General features: G+C 51.8%; 1 protein-coding gene across 1 annotated transcript; it reads left to right on the top strand.

Annotated features, from left to right (window-relative positions):
* Positions 1-19,367: 19,367 nt before the first annotated feature.
* LOC149338801 (uncharacterized) lies at positions 19,368-22,061 on the top strand. The gene is made up of 3 exons (XM_089550364.1): positions 19,368-19,505; positions 20,589-20,814; positions 21,181-22,061. The coding sequence occupies exons 1-3, from the start codon at positions 19,368-19,370 to the stop codon at positions 22,059-22,061; spliced, it is 1,245 nt and encodes a 414-aa protein (XP_089406490.1).
* The last annotated feature ends 440 nt before the right edge of the window (positions 22,062-22,501 follow it).

Here is a 22,501-nt window from a genome sequence, read left to right as displayed (position 1 = left end):
ATCTGGCAAACCACTTCTCCCCGCTAACCTTTATCCCAACTCCTTTACGTCGTGCATGGGCGAGCTGATGGAGCACGTTGTCCACACACGACTCAGCCGGTATCTGGAGAATAACAACCTCTTGCCATTGTGCAAGTTTGGTTTCCGCCCAGGCTTATCCACCCAGGACGTAGTTCTGCAACTCAAACACCGCACCCTTGACTCCCCCGCCGCCGACATCAAGGCTATCCTCGGTGTCGACCTAGAAAAAGCTTTCCACAACCTTACCCACATAGTCGTCGTAGAAGGCCTCCGTGCCCTAGTCGTAGGCCCTGGATGTACAGTTACGTCCGCGACCTCCGCTCCGAGCGCACAGCCGCACTCACCTTGGGCGATCGCCACCTCACCGGTGTCTCACTTGGAGCAAGGAAAACGCCTCAGGGTGCTATGCTGTATCCTGTCCTGTTCAACATAGCCCTTCTCCATCTCCCCCACGTACTCGCCCACCTTCCCGACATACATTTCAGCTTTTATCCTGACACTACTGTCTGAGTCAATTGAGGCTGTGATGGTGACATGGAATACAACTTAAAGTCGGCCCTCAATATCATCGAATCGTACGGTCGTGTACGCGGCCTAGCCTGCTTCACATCCAAATCAAAACTCTTCTTTTACCGCCCCAGGCTGCACGACCCCGCCAGCCCTCCCATCTACCTTACACTAGGGAACCACCTAGTTAACCTATTCTCAAAGTTTCGCAGCTTGGGCCTCGTCCTTCACTCCAGACTTCGTCCTCCACTCCAGGTCTGCAGACCCAAACCCAGTAAGTCAGCCGTCCAATCCGGCATGTGACGAACCGGCGCGCTGGTCTGCGAGAACGGAACGCCCTCCGCTTAACCTACGCCTACATCGCAAGCCGCACAGCGTACTAATTCCCCTACCTCCCCCTAAAGCAGAAGGAGCGGGATCGAATCAATGCGCTCCTCAGGAGTTGCACGAAGGTCACCCTCTGTCTACCCCCAGCACCTCTACTTCCTCAACCTCGGTACCCACAACACCACTGAGGAGCCGGCAGAAGACACTCTAACAGCACACCTGGATCACCTGTCGGGTACTGCGGCAGGCCTCACTCTACCCTTTCAGCTAGGCATCACCCCAATCACCCATCCTACCGAAGAGCCCCCCTACCTCCAGACCTACGTTCTCATCATGCATCCCAACCATAGGCACCACGAGCATGACGGGGGACACAGGGCTGCCCGTGCCAAAGCCCTGCACAAAGCGTACGTCGACAGTTCCGAGGGAGCCTACGTGGACGTGGCAGCGTACTCGTCGGGCTCCCGCATGGTCCTCGCCGCCGCTAACAATCAGGCCCGATTACTCCCATCAGGCTCCATCACCAACGACTCATCAGAAAGTGCAGTAGGAAGCAGCCATTGCGCTCGCTCTCACCTCCAACTCTTGCAACAAAATTCTCTGAGACTCCAAGTCCGCCCTATCCAAGTTCGTTTAAGTCCTGATATGCCGCACATCGGCTTGGCTTCTACGCTTGTGGCACTCCACCCGTCCCGTAACCCTTATCTGGACCCCCGCACACTCAGGCGTCCTGGGAAACGAGAAGGCCCGCTGCCTGACTCGAGGTCTCACTTTCCGGGCTGGAGTTGGACCCTCTCACTATACCAGGAGCGTCTGCTTACCATGAGATATATTCTTACCCACTACCGAGATGCCTTGCGTGTTTACGTGCCGCCAGCTCCCTTCCGAACCCAGGCCTCTAGCTGGCGTCGAATGCAGACCTGTACTATTCCCGTTCACCCTATTCCTAGGGCGTTCACCCTATTCTTATTCATACCAGCTACCTCGATCAGTTCCTCTCCTCCAGTATGCTCTGCGGGAAACCGGGAGACTATTCACATCCTACTCACATGCCCTATCGTCCCACACCCTCCACCCCCAACTGCGGCAGAGTCATACTGGGAGGCTCTCCTAGCCAGCTCCGCTTCTGCTAACCAGCGCCGGATAATTACCGACCTCTTGAAGCGGATAGCCCTCCAAGAGCCCTAAGGGTTTCCTTGTGCCACGTAAGGAGGGGGCAGTGTTTGCCCCCTCTGCATTTCTTGGCAATAAATGTTTTCACCGCCATACTATGTGAGCGGTAACACATGCAGCCTACATCTCTCTCTCAACACATGATGTAGTGCAAAGCGCGATTCATGCGTCCACTGACTGAGAGAGACAGATTTCCTCACTTCCTTTCCTAATAAAATCATCGGAGCCTAAAACGTCAACGCCAACGCCAAAGCACAATGAACGCCGATGGCCTATGGCTTCAGTGCCGCGTTTCTGCCGCAATGTTGCAAAGCCTGTGCATGCAGCTCACATTTGTCACTACAGCCACGTAGCTTAAACCACAACTGTCCCAGGGGTCCAGTTATACCCACGTTTCTTTGGTGTCGAAGCCTTCTCTTCATACCCTACTGAATTTCTCTTCATCGGTATCATAGCTTAAAGCGCGACTAAGGCGTTCACTGTCCCAGGTTGGGGGGCGGGGGGGGGGGGGAAGGTATGTGTTTTTCCTTGCTTTTCAAGCTCCCGCTATTACTGGTTTCGTAGCTTGCAACATTCTTTTCTTTTGATACACCTGAAGGTCTAATAAAGCTGAAATCTCCAAACATGGTGGCCATTGCTTACTCAAGCCTAGTAGAGCTTTAGCTTCAAAAAACCGACTGGCCTATGCCCCTCGCCAGGGCCAATTGAAGCGTACAGCCATTGATTCATTTACTGCTGCAGAAGATCACGGAGGGGCATGTAGGGTTGATATAAAATATCGCCTACCATTTCAGGCAGATGTTCAGCAACGCAGAGGTCTGGAATAAAGACTATTCACACATTGTAATTCACGTTCCTAAATAAAAAAAATCGAACTCTGTTCTTGTGTTCGGGAGAATGGCCTATCAGTAATGTAAACAACAAATCGCTAGGATTCAACACCATTACTGAAGCTGACGTGTGCGACGCCTAGGTTTCGCCTGCTTTATGCGGATCATCTATTTGTTGTTTCTAAAGAAGCGAACTTTGTTCAGGAGCGCGGCTCAACAGGAAATGTAAAAGAAGTACTGAAGCACATGTGTGGAGAAACTATGTACTCGGCCGCCACAGTGTGTGTTCAGGCCGCCGGTTTGCGTCGATGACCGCTGTTCAACATCCGGTCATGTACTTTGTGAAGCGAAAAGCTTCATTGGGCACACACACACACACACACACACACACACACACACACACACACACACACACACACACACACACACACACACACACACACACACGCACGCGCGCGCGCACGCACGCACGCACGCACGCACGCACGCACACGCAGACACACACACACACACACACACACACACACACACACACACACAAATACTATACAGGGTCAGGCTTTCCTTTCATTCTAAATATTTTTAACTCCAACTTGTTGGGTGCGAACTGCAGCCCATAGCTATTAACGTATTGTTTCACGGTATGCGCAGCTCATTCTAGTCCTTGCTGCATGCTCCCAATTGACAATCCGTACGTTCAAGTCGTAATGTCGTCAGCCTACAGCGTGTGCTTGACACCCTGTATGCTGTCCAGTCTACTAGGTAGTCTTAATAGGGCGACGTTCAAGAGCAAATGGAGCAGGGGTGGTATTCTGCCGGTGTCGCCTTTTGCGACATGTCGCATATGGGCGGGGCCTAAAAAAGTGCTTATAGTTGCTCGAAGGAACGCAAAACACCGCCGGCACTTTAGTCGGCGGTGCTTTCATTCACTCCGAGAAGCGACAATTTACCACTGCTGATTCACTAGCAGCAGTAGTTTCGTATCTTTGATAGCAAGAATATTTGCCATCACATGATATCTAATGTTCAAAAAATATTTGCAAATTGAATATAAACTCGCTTTACTTCATTTAAGTCTGAAAAACAGCGCGAAAAAGCTCCAAATCTATTTTTTTTTTCGTTCCAGACGGTAGTGCTAGGTTTCGGCAGCCTTTCGGGCAGTTGCAGACGGTAGCAGTGTAGCTGGAGATCCCATTAGGCTTGCGCGCTCCGGAATCGAGAGCGTATCTCAAAAACTAGGCTGAATTTCAGCTTAAACTTTATCGTCGAAGCAAGGTAAGTCATAGCGAAAAGCAACAACACCAGTAGTTGCCGGTAAACATGCCGACCGGAAACGCAAGGACTGCTGAATTGGCTGAAGCGGGCGGCTCTCGCTTGAAAGGACGTCGCCATGTTTTCACGCTAAGGGAGCAAAAGCCGCAACGGCCGATTGCGTTCGTACACTAAAGGTAGCCCGTCGCCCGCCCGAATCGCTTCAGCGCATTCCGTTGTTCGACTAAGCGTAGTAAATTGGGGTGACGTCACGATGACGCAGCAGGAAGGCGGATCCGTGTCGTCACGCCGCCGACACCACGGCTCGAGCCAATCAGCGAAGAGGGAATGCGACATGTCGCAAAAGGCGACACCGGGAGAATACCACCCCAGCACTGCCCCCTGCGGCGTGCCCCTATTTCTCAGTCGCGTGAACTCTGTCTTTACTTCTGCGGTATTCAGCGTAACTATTTCTTTCAATAAAAATTCTTTAATACTACTTTAAGTGCTTGCATCGTAATTGCTGTCCTGTGATTTTTTTCAGTATGGTATCATGTCTGACATTGTGAAATGTCCCTTTGAGGTCTAATGCTAGAATTGCACTCGTCTGATAGCCTCTAGGTTTTTCCATGAAATCTTCTTTTAGCAGCAAAAGTACATCTTGAGTCTAATGGTTTGGTCTGAACTCGAACATCTTGTTGTGTAGAAGGCCGCTTTTATCTAAATATCTGTAAATTCTTTTATATATAGCTTTTCCTATTAACGTGTATGCACACGACGTTATCGACAATTGCCTCAAATTCGCAATACTGATATCTTGGCCTTGTTTTAGAATAAACTGAACTTCTACCGTTTTCTATTCCTCAGGATTTTTTCCTTGCTGACCCCTGCTACAACACTGCTATTCCCTTCACCGCAACCCAACCCGGGAGGACTCGGAGGAGACCCTGCTCGGCTACTCTGACCTGCATGCCCAACGGGCCTTGGTCGGGCGAGGCCGGGCTTCGGCCGACGCCTCTGGGGCCGCGAACAAGGCACCGCCACCTAGTACTTGTAAGAGCTGGCACCCTCTGGGTCAGGTCATGCATAACCTCCTTAAGTGCATACATACATAAATGCTTTCCACCACCGCCTCGCCATAAAGTCCGTACACATCAAGGGCACCCCCTATGACATATACTCATACCAAGCGGAAACTTGAGGACTGCGCCCGCGTCGTGGTCCATGGCGTCCCTCTCGACTACTTATACGATGACATCAAGGGTCGTCTCAGTCACGAGCAGTATCTTCCCATCCTCGGCTTTAGATGGATGGTCTCGACAGAGCCCATCATCATCCTTTTAAAAAAAGTCCGGGTGCACAAGCACATCGACTACTTTTCTAATCTCTATAGGTGCTACCGCTTCAAAAAGAAGATCGAGCACTGCCTTAAGTGCGGCGCACTCGGCCACCGCGCGGATATATGCCCGGCTCCCAAGCAACACCGCTGCCCCGGCTGCGACCAAGTAGAACCCCCCGAAAACCACGCCTGCACATCGCAATGCAAGATCTGCGGCAAAGCCCACCTGACGTCGGACAGGACGTGCAAGGCGCGCTTCCGCACCTCATACGTCGTCAAAAAAGAGGTATTGGGATGCTATTAGAGCCGCCGAGGCAAATACCAGCCAGGCTCCCACCAGTAAGGCTCTGCCCCAACACCACAGCCGCTCCACGACCCGCAAGCCTCAGGCCACTCGGCTCGCCCTGGAGTCCTTCCCGATGCTGCAGCCTGCCGCTCCGAAACAGGCGCCTAACTCTAACAAGCCCAAGACCCGCTCCTGCTCCTGGACCGGAACATCAATCAAGTGAGCTGGGCACGAGCAGTCTCCCAGAACTCCGCCAAATCCCTCTATGAAGAGATGTTGAGCTTCCGCGTGAAGCTCACCTCCCTCGAAACCACCAACCTCCCCATCCAGGTTCAGCTACGTGCTCAGCACGAGCCCTAAACCCCTACCCGGGCCGCTCCTACAGCCACTCATCCATCGCCTCCTCTCCCTACTCTTCCGCCGCTACCTCGTCCTACTCGTGTACCACCAGCCAAGAAGGGGGCTGCAACTTCCACTACCTCCCTGAAAACAGCAACCCCGGCCGAGATAACTCCAGTCCTACCTCCGAAATTCGAACTACTCATGGAGGCTAGAATTCAGGCCGCTGTGCAGACGGCCATCTAGTACTTCACCAGTGAATTCTCCAGACTCTCTACCCGTCTATACGAATTCGCTGACCAAATTGACGAATGATTTAAGGAGCAAGAGGCTCGCCACGCGACAGCTTGTGGTGCCGCACGGCCTAAAAAGAAGGCACAGCTCCACACCCCCTCTAACTCCTGCATATCAAAGGACACCTTCAGTTATGGCGAGACCACACACTAGTCTCACCATCTGGCAGTGGAACTGTCGAGGCTTTGGTTCATAGCGGGGGCTGGTTCACTAGTTCCTAGCATGGGCAGACGGCCACGACGTGATCGTGCTGCAGGAGCCATTAATCTCCTTACCCTACCCAGCTACCTGCCCATCGTCCCCACTTCTCCTACACCCCCTCAAGTTGCATTCCTTGTACGCCGTGCACTCACTACCATCTCCCACCCCTTAGACGTCCCCGAAGTAGTTCATCTCCTGATCTAACTCGTGCCGCTGCACAATCAGAATAGCAGTTTCTTCATCCTCAACATATGCAGCCACCCGAAGTGCTGCGGCTCGACTTCGACCGACTATTCACGCTTGCCAAGCGCGCCACACACTAATTCTCCCTCATAATTGTAGGGGACTTGAACAACCCACACACAGCCTGGGGTTGCACCATCGGCGCCCCTAAAGGGCGCAGTTTATGACCCGAAGCTGAAGAGGCCAGCCTCTACCATCTCACAGACCTCAACACCACTACTCGCATAGGGAACAGCGTCTGCGCAGGAACTGTTCCCGACGAAGTAGGCTCGTTCCGCACCTCCTGAGCAGATCGTACTCTAGACACCATATGGGACATAGCTACTTGAACCAACCAACTCCAGCGTGAGGTCGCCGCTGTGACTCACCCCTTCACAAACGACTACCCTGCAGACGCACGGGTTCCCATCTCCTGCACCTGTGGGAGGCCAAGGCGGGTCTCGAGCGGAAGTGGCGGCGTCAGCGCTTGAATAGAACACTCAGACGCCGGCTGGCCCGGCTCAACAAAGGGATTGAGACGTATACTGCAACCCTATCTCGCCAAAATTTGGAATCCCTCTGTAACAGGCTGGACGGCAACATGAGTCTGCCCCAGACCTGGAACCTATTCCGCCATCTCATTAATTCGGCTCAGTCCAAGACACAAAAGAAACACATCATCATTAAGGTCATACAAACATCCGAGGCTTCCCCGCAGGAACTCCTCGAGGGGTTTCATGATCTCTACTTCCCCGCATATTCCTGCGCAGACCACCCTGACTACACAGGTTCACCCAATGACCCCCTCGACCAGCCGAGCACCGAGTTAGAAGTCAGAGCAGAGCTTCAGCGCCTCAGCAAGTTCTCAGCTCCTAGCCCCAATGAAGTGCACAACGAATCACTCCGCCACCTCGATACCCCTTCCGTCAAATCCCTAACCGCCTACTTCAAAGAATGAAGGTGCGCGGCGCCCTCCCATCTGAGTGGAAGGACACCAAAGTAGTCTTTATTGCCAAATCTGGCAAACCACTTCTCCCCGCTAATCTTTATCCCAACTCCTTTACGTCGTGCATGGGCGTGCTGATGGAGCACGTTGTCCTCACACGACTCAGCCGGTATCTGGAGAATAACAACCTCTTGCCATTGTGCAAGTTTGGTTTCCGCCCAGGCTTATCCACCCAGAACGTAGTTCTACAACTCAAGCACCGCACCCCTGACTCTCCCGCCGCCGACATCAAGGCTATCCTCGGTGTCGACCTAGAAAAAGCTTTCCACAACCTTACCCACACAGTCGTCCTAGAAGGCCTCCGTGCCCTAGTCGTAGGCCCTGGATGTACAGTTACGTCCGCGACCTGCGGTCCGAACGCACAGCCGCACTCACCTTGGGCGATCGCCACCTCACCGGTGTCTCACTTGGAGCAAGGAAAACGCCTCAGGGTGCTGTGCTGTCTCCTGTCCTCATCAACATAGCCCTTCTCCATCTCCCCCACCTACTCGCCCAAGTTCCCGACATACATTTTAGCTTCTATCCTGACACTACTGTCTGAGTCAATTGAGGTAGTGATGGTGACATGGAACACAACCTAAAGTCGGCCCTCAATATCATCCAATCGTACGTTCGTGCGCGCGTCCTAGCCTGCTCCCCATCCAAATCCGAACTCTTCCTTTACCGCCCCAGGCCGCACGACCCCGCCAACCCTCCCATCTAACTTACACTAGGGAACCACCTATAACCTATTCTCAAAGTTTCGCAGCTTGGGCCTCGTCCTTCACTCCAGACTTCGTCCTCCACTCCAGGTCTGCAGACCCAAACCCAGTAAGTCAGCCGTCCAATCCGGCATGTGACGAACCGGCGCGCTGGTCTGCGAGAACGGAACGCCCTCCGCTTAACCTACGCCTACATCGCAAGCCGCACAGCGTACTAATTCCCCTACCTCCCCCTAAAGCAGAAGGAGCGGGATCGAATCAATGCGCTCCTCAGGAGTTGCACGAAGGTCACCCTCTGTCTACCACCCAGCACCTCTGCTTCCTCGAGCTCTGTTCCCACAACACCACTGAGGAGCCGGCAGAAGTCACTCTAACAGCACACCTGGATCGCCGGTCGGGTACTGCGGCAGGCCGCACTCTACCCTGTCAGCTAGGCATCACCCCAATCACCCCTCCTACCGAAGAGGCCCCCCTACCTCCAGACCTACGTTCCCATCATCCATCCCAACCATAGGCACCACGAGCATGACGGGGAACACAGGGCTGCCCGTGCCAAAGCCCTGCACAAAGCGTACGTCGACAGTTCCGAGGGAGCCTACGTGGACGTGGCAGCGTACTCGTCGGGCTCCCGCATGGTCCTCTCCACCGCTAACAATCAGGCCCGATTACTCCCATCAGGCTCCATCACCAACGACTCATCAGAAATTGCAGTAGGAAGCAGCCATTGCGCTCGCTCTCACCTACAACTCTTCCAACAAAATTCTCTGCGACTCAAAGTCCGCCCTATCCAAGTTCGTTTAAGTCCTGATATGCCGCACATCGGCTTGGCTTCTACGCTTGTGGCACTCCACCCGCCCTGTAACCCTTATGTGGACCCCCGCACACTCAGGCGTCCTGGGAAACGAGAAGGCCCGCTGCCTGACCCGAGGTGTCCCTTTCCGGGCTGGAGTTGGACCCTCTCACTATACCAGGAGCGTCTGCTTACCATGAGAAATATTCTTACCCACTACCGAGATGCCTTGCGTGTTTACGTGCCGCCGGCTCCCTCCCGAACCCAGGCCTCCAGCTGGCGTCGAATGCAGACCTGTACTACTCCCCACCCTATTCTTCTTCATACCAGCTACCTCGATCAGTTCCTCTCCTCCTGTAAGCTCTGCGGGAAACCGGGAGACTATTCACATCCTCCTCACATGCCCTATCGTCCCACACCCTCCATCCGGAACTCCGGCAGAGTCATACTGGAAGGCTCTCCTGGCCAGCTCCGCTTCTGCTAACCAGCGCCGGATAATTACCGACCTCTTGAAGCGGATAGCCCTCCAAGGGCCCTAAGGGTGGCTTTGTGCCACGTAAGGAGGGGGCAGTGTTTGCCCCGTCTGCATTTCTTGGCAATAAATCTTTTCACCGCCATACTATGTGAGCGGTAACACATGCAGCCTACATCTCTCTCTCAACACATGTTGTAGTGCAAAGCGCGATTCAGGCGTCCACTGACCGAGAGAGACAGATTTCCTCACTTCCTTTCCTAATAAAATCATCGGAGCCTAAAACGTCAACGCCAATGCCAAAGCACAATGAACGCCGATGGCCTATGTCTTCAGTGCCGCGTTTCTGCCGCAATGTTGCAAATCCTGTGCATGCAGCTCACATTTGTCACTACAGCCACATAGCTTAAACCACAACTGTCCCAGGGGTCCAGTTATACCCACGTTTCTTTGCTGTCGAAGCCTTCTCTTCATACCCTACTGAATTTCTCTTCATCGGTATCGTAGCTTAAAGCGCGACTAAGGCGTTCACTGCCCCAGGTTGGGGGGGGGGGGGGGGGGGCAGTTATGTGTTTTTCCTTGCTTTCGAAGCTCCCGCTATTACCGGTTTCGTAGCTTGCACCATTCTTTTCTTTTGATACACCTGAAGGTCTAATAAAGCTGAAATCTCCAAACATGGTGGCCATTGCTTACTCAAGCCTAGTAGAGCTTTAGCTTCAAAAAACCGACTGGCCTATGCCCCTCGCCAGGGCCAATTGAAGCGTACAGCCATTGATTCATTTACTGCTACAGAAGATCACGGAGGGGCATGTAGGGTTGATATAAAATATCGCCTACCATTTCAGGCAGATGTTCAGCAACGCAGAGGTCTGGAATAAAGACTATTCACACATTGTAATTCACGTTCCTAAATAAAAAGAAAATCGAACTCTGTTCTTGTGTTCGGGAGAATGGCCTATCAGTAATGTAAAGAACAAATCGCTAGGATTCAACACCATTACTGAAGCAGACGTGTGCGACGCCTAGGTTTCGCCTGCTTTATGCGGATCATCTATTGCTGCTTCCAAACAACCGAACTTTGTTCAGGAGTGCGGTTCGTAAGTTGTACTCGGCCGCCACAGTGTGTGTTCAGGCCGCCGGTTTGCGTCGATGACCGCTGTTCAACATCCGGTCATGTACTTTGTGAAGCGAAAGCTTCATTGGGCTCGTCAACAGCGCACTTCACATGAGCCGGAGACCAGATCTGCCACTTCTGCGCATGCGCGAAACCGAGCGACGTCAGCGCCGCGCAGGTGGCCGCCGACTCCATAATAAAAAAATAAATAAAAATAGACACAAAAAGAAGAATAAAAAGAAAGAAATATATAAAATATCAGCAACAAAAAAAAAACAAATAAAAGACAGTGCGTTAGCAAACTCTCATATCACGGTGGACACCCGAACCACGCCGGGAAGGAGAACGAAAAGAAAATTGGTTTTAAGGAAAGGAAACGACGCATGTCTCTCTCACAACTCTGTGGACACCCGAACCACGCTGAAAAAGCCTTAAAAAAAAAGAAATTAACTGAAAATTCCTTTTAAGGAAAGGAAATGCCCGTCTCTCATATCTTGGTGTACACCCGAAAGCAATGGACACCACAGTACATGTCTCTACAGCAGCCTCCTAAGACAGCACCGTATTCACTACATGTGCGTCTCCTCCTCCACCTCGGTGCAGACAGTGTGGACAGCCGAACGCCTTCATCGTTATCATGGTGCTCCCAGTGCATTGTGCGCGAACTGCGACAGCCGTGACGTCAAACCTAGCGTAACTGAACCTTTTCGCTTGTATATCCAAGCTTAACCACAGCTAAGCCACTGCCAATGTTTTGTAGCGAAAGCTACATTGGCCACGAACTTGGGATTTCTCTGTGGCGGTGCTTCGAGGAGGCACACAGGTCGACCTTGAGCCGTTAGCTAGCAACCACCGGAGCTGGCGGATGCCGCGCGCTCGACGCGACATCTGGCGCGACGTCACACCGCGCGCCTCGCCGCGGAGCCGCCGCCGCCGTTTGCTATTGCATCACACCACTGGCCTCGTCGTAGCGCTCGCTTTCGCTACTATGTCCTGGCATAGCCGAGCTAAGACATTGCAAATTTTGTAGCGGTACCTGCACAGCGGTGTGTCCTGCTGTCATGCGCTGGTATTTATATGTTATGGATCACCAACTAGCCCGCACCCTTACCCTACTGAACTTCATCTCTTGTACTTCGGGTGCTTTTAACTGCACTGCGCCAGCCGCTTCACCTCTTCAGCATAGTCGTACTATAGCCGTCGTTGCGCCTCGGTGGACACCTGAACCGCACCATAAAGGAAGGGATGAAGTGGGAATGAAACAAGAAAAAATAAGAGGGCCTTATATGAAGAAAATGAAAATTGTATTTGAGTAAAGTAAATTAGGCAGTAACTGCCTCGCATAGCTCGGTGGACACCTGTCATCCAGTTGTAGAGGAAGGGAGGAAGTGGGAGTGAAAGAAGAAGCAGAAAGAGGGTGCCCGTAATAAAGAAAATGATTTTGACAAAAGGAAGGTACGCAGCCACTGTGAATCGACATCCAGGCACGAAGATGAAGAAGGAACGCCCAGCGAAACGCAGCGGCGAAAGACTGACTTTGCGATTCGACTCAGCGAGTTCTACTCAGCCAGCTATATCTGTCGCGTCACTCCAGGTTTAACCAGAGGTGAAACACAGCCATTTTTTGAAGCGAAAAGCTTCACTAGGCTAGTCAACACCGCGCTCTGCGTGAGCCGGAGGCCAAATTTGCCAGGTCTGCGCATGCGCGAAACTGTGACGTCACGCACGGCGCAGGTGGCCGCCGTCGCCGCTGCCTCCACTGGCGCTATTCCCCCCATCCCCAACCGAACCCGGGAGGACAGGGAGGCGACCCTGCTCGGCTGCCACGACTTACAGGCCCAACAAGCCTTAGTCGGGCGCGCCCGGGCGGCGGCTACCGCCACTGGGGTCCCATACTAGGGACCTCCACCTAGTGTTTGCAAGGATCGGTCCCTTACGGGCTGATCCAAACATACCTCTTGTTCATTCGTAATAAATGTTTTCACCACCACCACCACTGGCACAAACAAAAATAAAAAAGACATAGAAATAAAATATCACAAATAAAAAAATAAATGAAAGACAAACAGTGCGACAGGAAACACACATATCGCGGTGGACGCCCGAACCGCGACGTAAGGGAAGACAAATGAAAAATTCAGGGGGCACTTTGGCTGTCTAAAGTGCGTAGAGGCGAAAGCGTTTTCCGCAAAACTTTGACAGCTTCAGTGAAACTGGTGGCGTCACATATAATTGAGTACTAATTACTGTGATGACAAATCACTAATTAATGGTTAATTACTGATTAATGCCTGAATACTAATTAAGTGCTAATTAATGACGCTTAAGCTTCGCCTTTAGGTGTGGAACGCGACAGCGTTTTGTAGCGCTGGCAGGGAGTCCACGGAACAACGCCACCACCTGTTCGGCGCGATGCCTTGCCCTTTTGAACGCAACGCTTTTTGAGGAAAGGAAATGGCGCAGAAATTGTGTCATCTCGGTGGACACCTGAACAGCACCGTAGAGGAAGGGAGGAAGTTTGAGTGATAGAAGACAAAGAGGGCCCGTAATGAAGGAAATTAAAATTGTATTTGAGGAAAGAACTGTCTCACATATCTCGGTGGACATCCTTCAAAATTCAAGGGGACACTTTTTTTACCTTATGTGTGGTCACTGATGTGTGGTTAAGATGTTAAGCTTCGCCTCTAAGAGTGGAACGCGACAGCGTCTTGCAACGCTGCCAGGGAGTCCATAGAACGCCATCGCGCATTCGGTTCTACGCCTCGCTCGTCGGTAAATTGGTTTTTGAGGAAAGGAAATGTATCTGTCTCTCATATCTCGGTGGACACCTAAACCTCGCCGGAAGGGAAGGGAGGAGGATGAGAGTGAGCGAAGACACCGTATTCACTACACGCGCCTTAGTTCTTTCCAAACCATCGAGCTGCCATGGCGGAGTGGATAGCATGCTCGTTTCGCACGCAGAAGACCGGGGTTCGATTCCCGAGCTCGACCAATTTCCTACTCGTTTTTATTTGTTTATCTGGTCTGACTAGAAAGGTTAAGGTGGCTAGAAAGCTGTCCCACTACTTGGAGCATCACTTTACGATCCCTTCAATTGGTTGCATGGTTACTAGGCAAAGTACAATTGGCCCCGGCTAATTGGGTAATTAAGCAATTAACTAAGCACAGTCCCACTTGGAGCATAACTATACGATGCCTTCAATTGGTTGCATGGTTACTAGCTAAAGTACAATTGGCCCCGTTTGAAATTCGCGCACTGTGACCGGGGCCAATTGTACTTTGCCTAGTAACCATGCAACCAATTGAAGGGATCGTAAAGTGATGCTCCAAGTAGTGGGACTGAGCTTTCTAGCCACCTTAACCTTTCTAGTCAGACCAGATAAACAAATAAAAACGAGTAGGAAATTGGTCGAGCTCGGGAATCGAACCCCGGTCTTCGGCGTGCGAGACGAGCATGCTATCCACTCCGCCATGCCAGCGCTATGGTTTGGAATGAACAAAGGCGCGTCTAGTGAATACGGGATCTTCGCTCAGTCCCAGCCTCCCCCCTTTCCTCCTGGCGAGGTAGGTGTCTACCGAGGTATGAGAGACAGATACATTTACTTTCCTCAAGAACCAATTCAACGACGAACGAGGCGTAGAACTCAATGGGCGATGGCGATCTATGGACTCCCTGGCAGCGTTGCAAGACGCTGTCGCTTTCCACTCTTAGAGGCGAAGCTTAACATCTTAACCACACATCAGTGACCACACTTTAGGTCAAAAAAGTGTCCCCCTGAATTTTGACGGCTGTCCATCGAGATATGCGAGACAGTTAATGCGTAATTTTCTTTCCTCAAATACAATTTTCATTTTCTTCATTACGGGCCCTCTTTACGTTCTTTCACTCCCACTTACTCCCTTCCTCTACGGTGCGGTTCAGTTGTCCACCGAGACGACAGAGAATTACTGCGCCGTTTCATTTCCCCAAAAAGCGTTGCGTTCAAAGGGCAAGGCATCGCGTCGAACGGGTGATGGCGTTCCGTGGACTCCCTGGCAGCGCTACAACACGCTGTCGCGTTCCACTCGTAAAGGCGAAACTTAAGCGTCATTAATTAGCAGTGAATTAGTATTCCCGCATTAATTAGTGATTTGTCATCACTTAGTAATTAGTACTCAATTATATGTGACGCAACCAGTGCAACAGAGGCAGCGAAAGTGGTGCGGAAAACGCTTTCGCCTCTACGCACTTTAGACAGTCAAAGTGGCCCCTGAATTTTTAAGGAAAGGAAACGACGCCTGTCTCTCTCATGTCTCGGTAGAGACCCGAACCGTGCCTAAGGGCCTTAAAGAAAATGAAATGAAATGAAATGAAAATTTTTAAGGAAAGCAAAATGTCTCTCATATCTTGGTGTATACCCGAACAGAATGGACACAGTACATGTTTCTTAACGAACCTTCTAAGACAGCACCGTATTCACTACACGCGCGTCTCCTCCTCCGCCTCCGTACAAGCTTTGTATACCTAAGACAATAAGTTTCGGAAAAGCCAGAAAGCTATAACCTAAGTCTAATCGTAAGTATAACCTTGGTTTGGTTTATTGGGGTTTAACATCCCGAAGCAACTCAGGCTATGAGAAACGCCGTAGTGAAGGGCTCCGGAAGTTTCGACCACCCGGGGTTCTTTAACGTGCGCTGACATCGCACAGCACACTGGCCTCTAGGAAGGAAGGGAAAACTTTATTTACACGAATGGTTTTTCCTGCGGTTTGGGGGCATCTTCAGAGACGTCTTGGTTCTACCCCCAGGAGCCTTCTCTGTCGTAGTCGTCCGCCTCTAATCAGTGGTCGGTTGCCCTCAGTCCAGGGCTCCGCTAGCCACTGCCGCCCGTTGAGCTCGCTGTACCAGACCTTGTTGGTCTTCATAGCGGTCGCTGGACACCAGAGTCTCCCACTGGTCCGCACTCGGGTTTCGTATTTTGGGGACCACGTCTACGTTTGGCAGGCCCATGTGATATGGTATAGAGTAGGTTTTTCGTCGCACCAGGGACATTTGTCCGTGTGTATCGTAGGGTGCATTTTGTTTAGTATATGTAGGTTTGGGAAAGAGCCTGTTTGTAATTGTCTCCAAGTGGCAGCTTCCTCTCTGCTGAGAGATTTGTGTGGTGGGGGATATCGCATTCTTCTGCCTCTATAGTTTTGTAGTATCGCCGAGTAGTATCGTAGTATCGCCTGGGTGCTGGCGTGAGTTCCGCGGTCTTGTCGGATGCTCGGAACGTAATGTATCCTCGAGCTATCCTGTCGGCCTCTTGGTCCCCTGCCACCCCCGTGTGCTCCGGTACCCACACAATTTTGTGTGGGATCTTGTCGTTTTGTTCTTCCTGGTTTTTAATTCTGTCGCTCGCTGCGAGGAGTATGCGGAGTGCGTGACGACCTATCCTGCCATTCATGTAATTTCGGCAGGCTGTTTGAGAGTCCGTGAGTATTATTAGTGACCGCCCGGTTCTATAGCCCTCCGCCACCGCTAGAGCAACGGCTACTTCGTCGGACTGTGCAGCTGTGCAGCCTCGGAGAGACGCGCTGGTCATTTCGCCTAAAAACGAATCGACCACCGCCGCTACAGCGATTTTGGTATCTCCTCTCCAAGACGCGTCTGCATACACAGTCCTGGCTTGAGGAGCGTATGTTTTCTCGACGAATTCGGCCCTCGCTTCTCTTCTCCCTTAATGGAGGCTGGGATCCATGTTTTTTGGTATTGGCCCTACCTTGAGGGTATTGCGAAGCTCGTCGGGGATCGTTGCCGTCCTCGATATTTCTCGCATCTGCTCGCGGTATCCGAGCCTCTGCAGGAGCGCTCTTCCAGTCGTTGTTTGCAAAAGCCTGAGTTTTTGCACCTCAAGCTGCGCCTCTCGTTGCTGCTCAAATTTGTTATGTAATCCCAGGGCCATGAGTTTTTCTGCAGAAGTGTTGCGTGGTAGTCGGAGCGCTGTCTTATACGCTTTGCGTAGCAGGGCATCCGCTTGTTGTATTTCGTTTTTGTTGAGTCACTGGTATGGTAGGCAGTACGTGATTCGACTAACTACTAGGCTTCTGACTAGCTTTAGTGTGTCCTCTTCAAGCATGCCATGTCGCCGGTTGCTGATGCGGGTGATCATGCGTGCGACTTGTAGCGTTGTTGCTTTCAGTAGGGTAAAAGTGTGAGTAGTGCGTTGGTTGGATTGAACCGACATGCCCAAAATTCTTATTGTCGTCTTTTCGGGTATGGGCGTCCCTTCTAGGTAGACGTTGAGTTTTAGGTCCTCGTTGGTTGGGACGGTCCGGTTTTGCTTGCCTCTCCAGACTCTCAGCAGTTCCGATTTCTCGGTCGATGATGATGATGAAAACTTTATTTGTAACAAGGGAGTTTTGGACACGTCGGTCCTTGGGCCCCCGCACGGCCCCACTGCACTCAAACGTTCATGTCCCGGAGGCTCATGACGCTGGCAGCCCGGCCGGTGGCGATGGCTTGCTTGGCCGGGTCCTCGGAGCGCAGTAGGGTCTCCCAAGCCTCCCAAGTGGTAAGGTGCTCCAGGCTCCGCGGGGGAGGATCCGCCGGACAGAGGAAAAGAATATGGTCGAGAGCGGCTTTGGGGTGGTGGCACAGGGTACAGGAAGGGTTCGTGTGGACTGGGTGATATCGCGAGCGTATATAAGGGGAGGGCAAAGTGCGTGTTTGGAGCCGCCTCCAAAGTGTCTGATGGTAATTGTCGAGGGAAGGATGAGGTGGGGGGTAGAGCCGACGCTCGGCTTTGCAGGCCTGCGTCATTTCACTGAATGAGTGCATGCGCTCCCGCGAGAAACCCAGGTCGGAGGCCGCCGGTGCCCGGTTGAGAGAAGCTGGGGCTAAAGCATTGGCGGCCTCGTTTCCGGGATTCCCGGAGTGTGCAGGCACCCATATCAGCTCCACATGGCGGGGCGGGTGGGCGGCGAGGGAGTCCAGTATGCGAAATGCAGGGACGTGAACTCTCCTGCGAGCAAAATTTAGTATGGCAGTTTTGGAATCTGACAGTATATATCGGGCCCCCGTGCGGGTGATGGCTGTATCGGGCTTGCGTGATAACACGATAACAATGTGCCTGACATGCGCAGTGCGTAAACCGCGCTATCACGAAGGCTATATATATATATCGATGCCCTGCAATAAACTTTGTTCTTCTTGTTCTGGCCTTCATGCTGTCGAGTGCCGTCATTGCGAACAGATACATGGTGTCAGAAGTGGCCAGTTGGGCAGGGCGTAGCTCGGAGCGCCATGGACCTGCTGAATCCCCCGGAACCTTTGCAGCTCTCCGGTAACCTGTCGCAGAATTGGAAGCGGTTTAAGCAAAAACTGGAACTCTTCATCAAGGCGACCACGCCAAAAGACGACCCAAGAAGCGGAGCAGCGAAAGCTGCACTCCTGTTGAGCGTTGCCGGAGACGAAGCACTTGACGTCTTCAACACGTTTACGTTTGGTGAGCAGGAAGACAAGGAAGATTACGACACCCTGGTCCGGAAGTTTGAAGCATACTATGCCGAGGTAAGCAATGAAGTGCATGAGCGGTATGTTTTTCGCTCGAGAAAACAAGAAGACGGAGAGCCGTTCGAAAGATTTATTAGAGACCTCAAGAACCAAGCAGCGCAATGCAACTTCGAAGGACTGCACGATTCAATGATCAGGGATCAGATCGTCTTTGGGACGAATACTTCCAAACTGCGTGAAAAAATGCTGCGGGAAAAGGGCTTATACGTTGTTAAAGGCTGAAGAAATGTGCAGGGTAGCGGAATCAGTGGCACAAAGAAATCAGGTCTGGGCCAGGCCCGGTGACAGCATTGACTCCGTCTCTCGCAGTAGGGCATCGTGCCACCGCTGCGTAGACCGGCAAGAGACCAGTGCAGTAAACGATAGTTCGTACAGGTGAAAGAAATGCAACCGACGGCACGAGCCAAGGCAGCGTCCTGCTTACGGAAAAAGATGTAACACTTGTCGAAAGCTGCATCACTTTGCGATTTGTTGTCCGGCCAGGGCGGTCGTCTACGAAGTCGGCGCACAGTTCAATGATGAGTTTGATGTTCTTGACGTCTGCATCGACAGCTGCATTACTGGTGATTGGACTGTCGAAGCCAAAGTTGGGGGTCGTAAAGCATTATTCAAGGTGGATACCGGAGCACAAGCAAGCCTCTTACCATTTTCAATATACCGCAAGTTGAAAACTGCCGAACTGAATCCTACGAGCTCTGTGCTGCGAGCATACAATGGAGACATCATCACCAACTTCGGAACAACAGTCCAAAAAATAACCGTTGGAGATGCTGCAACTACAGTGAAATTCTACGTGATGAAAAATGGACGTCGTGCAATACTGGGGCTTCACGCATGCGAAGCTCTGGGCCTTGTGCAGCGCACAGTGGACACTGTCCGCACTTCTGCTGAGTACGAAGCGATCAAGCACTTCAGGCACGTCTTTGAGGGTTTAGGATGCCGAAAGCAGCCATACAGCATGGTACTACAGCCAGATGCTACCCCAGTCGTCCAGCCAGCGCGGCGGGTGCCCCTGTCTTTGCGCCAACCGCTTCGCGACGAGCTTCAAAGAATGGAGAGAGCTGGTATCATCACAAAAGATGGACCTACCGACTGGGTAAGCCCTTTGGTTTTGGTCAAAAAGAAAGACGGCAGTCTCAGGGTGTGCATGGACCCGAGAAGGATCAATGAGCATATAAAGAGGCAACACTACCAGCTTCCCAGGCGAGAAGATATTGAAGCAGAATTGACCGGCGCTTGCTACTTTAGTTGCCTAGATGCAAAATCTGGATTTAACGAGATACCCCTCGACGACGCAACATCAAAAATTTGCACTTTTGCCACTCCTTTCGGTCGATACCGTTACTTGCGCCTGCCGTTTGGCATTTCATCGGCACCGGAAGTTTTTCACAAAATGCTGAGTCAGATGTTTGACGGGCTGCCAGGAGTTCACGTGTATATCGACGACATTTTGGTGTGGGGCACTACACGTCAAGAGCATGATAAACGGCTAGTAACAGTTCTGAAAGCTGCCGAAACAGCAGGATTGACACAAAACGCCGAAAAATGCAAGTTCGGTTTAACAGAGGTGCATTTTCTGGGTGACGTTATCGGACAAAAAGGAATTTCCCCGAACCCGAAGCTTGTGTGCAATCTGTTGGAAATGCCAACACCAAAAAGCAAAGCCGATCTACAGCGCATGTTAGGAGTGATCAACTACTTCGGAAAATACGTGCCAGTGTTGTCAGAACGAACAGCGATGCGCGCTTATCAAACCGCAAGTCGAGTTCGAGTGGACTGAAAACCATGCGAAGGAATGGAAATGCATCACGCAGGCACTTGCGACATCACCCTTGCTAGCAATATTTGACCCCAAAAAGAAAACAAAAATAACTTGCGATGCGTCCAAGGACGGCGTCGGAGCGGCGCTTTTACAGTGTCACGGTGGTCACTGGCGACCGGTGGCATATGCTTCACGAGTCTTAACACCACCGGAGCAGCGTTACGCGCAAATTGAAAAGGAGACGCTGGGCATTCTGTTTGGTTGCGAGAAGTTTCATCAGTTTGTTTATGGACAGACGGTCATTATCGAGACCGACCACAAGCCACTTCTGTCAATCGCTGCTAAGGAATTTGTGACATGCCCCCATGATTGCAGAGATTTTTTTTAAGACTTCTCAGATATGACTATGTTCTACAGTACGTTCCAGGGAAGCACCTGGTCTTGGCAGACATGCTCTCACGATCGACTACACCCGGGGGTGTCGACAATGCTGGTGCCACAGAAGACGTCGAAGTTCACGCACTACAGCTCCTGAACGGCATGGTCACGGTAACAACTCAGCAAAAATTGGCAAAGGAAACTGCTCGTGACTCCTACTTGCAGACTGTCGTCAGCAACTCATCAGCAGGAAAACGAATTCAAGGTGAGCTGAAGCCGTTTTCATCTGAACTGTCCGTAATCAACGGAATTCTGTTCAAAGGAACAAAAGCTGTCATACCAAGAAGCATGAGACAAGAAATGCTAACAAGAATTCATGCCGGCCACCTTGGTTTAAACAAATGCAAAGAAAGAGCAAGACTTCTCGTTTTTTGGCCAGGCTTGAACAACGACATCGCAGTGTTTCTCCAAAACTGTTCTACATGTAGAAAGTTCGCGCACCAGCAAGCCAAAGAACCGCTGATAATGCGCCCGGTGCCGCAGTGTGCGTGGTACAGGGTCGGAGCGGACATCTTTTGTTTTTGGGGAAATTCTTACATTGTCGTATATGATGCTCTTTCCAACTTTCCAGATGTCGAGAGGCTTCCAGTCACAAGTGCAAGAAGTGTTGTTGCGGCTCTCAGTGCTATGTTTGCTCTATACGGCATTCCTATCGAACTGTGCACTGATAATGGACCACAGTTTTCAAGCCAAGAATTCGCAGCCTTCGCTAAAGAGTATGATTTTGCGCACGTCACGTCTAGCCCACACTACCCGCAGTCTAACGGCCTTGCCGAAAAAGGTGCGCAAATTGTCAAGCGGATAATGAAGAAAACTCAAGACGCACGACACGACTTCTGGCTAGGCCTTCTGGCCTACCGATCAACGCCACTGATTGATGGTCAATCCCCTGGCGAGCTTCTTCAAGGCAGGCGCCTTCGATCTCATCTCCCCGATTTTGGCGGTATCAACACTATCGAAGTCAAGAAGCACCGCCAGACGCCCAAAGGACAGCCGTTGCCTCCACTAGGTAAAGGTGACGTCGTCAGGCTGCGAGACACAACTTGGTCACAGAAAGGAAAGGTGGTTGGGGAAGCTGCCCCGAGGTCCTACCACGTTGTAACCGAAAGTCGTCGTGTTCTTCGGCGCAAAAGGCGACACCTGTTTCATTCCAGCGAGCAGTATGCTGAAACAAGTGACGATGACACCGACGACGACTGCGCAGACGCAGCTGACCCAAATGCAAGGAACAGTCCAGGGAGTGTGACACCGCAGCCTTCTGGCACTACAAGTGCAGCACCCCAGCAGCCTCCGGGGCTCTGTGACCAACATCTAGCCCACGGTGCCACGCCTTCGGCTTCGATTACTCATCCAGAGCAACCCACAAGTGTCAGCAGTCTGAGGAGGTCGACTCGTACCGTGAAGCCTCCCCAACGTCTTCGTTATGACGCTGCTTTCAATCAGTTATCATGAACTTGAACCACTGTCTTGTGCTAACCTTGGAAGGATGTATCGGGCTTGCGTGATGACACGATAACAATGTGCCTGACATGTGCAGTGCGTAAACCGCGCTATCACGAAGGCTATATATATCGATGCCCTGCAATAAACTTTGTTCTTCTTGTTCTGGCCTTCATGCTGTCGAGTGCCGTCATTGCGAACTGATACTGTCGAGTGCCGTCAGGGCCATGGCGGCCTCTTCGGCCTCCTCCAAAGTGGCAGTAGGGGTTATGTGAAGGGTGGCAATGGGTTGGAGGGAGGGGTTCGTGATGGCTGCAACCGCGTCCTCGCCCGTGCATGCGGCATCCACCCAAACGGCATACGGTTCCATGCCATAGTGTTTGTGGAGTGCCCGTGCGCGAGCTCTGCGGCGGGGTTCGTGGTAGGTGTGATGCATGTTTTTGGGGAGAGGT

Source organism: Amblyomma mixtum, chromosome 6 (genome assembly GCF_055824585.1).
Source record: "Amblyomma mixtum isolate Tamu chromosome 6, ASM5582458v1, whole genome shotgun sequence".
NCBI classification, from domain to species: domain Eukaryota; kingdom Metazoa; phylum Arthropoda; class Arachnida; order Ixodida; family Ixodidae; genus Amblyomma; species Amblyomma mixtum.
The sequence above is the reverse complement of the archived record's forward strand: the minus strand, read 5'-3'. Positions and strand labels throughout refer to the sequence as shown.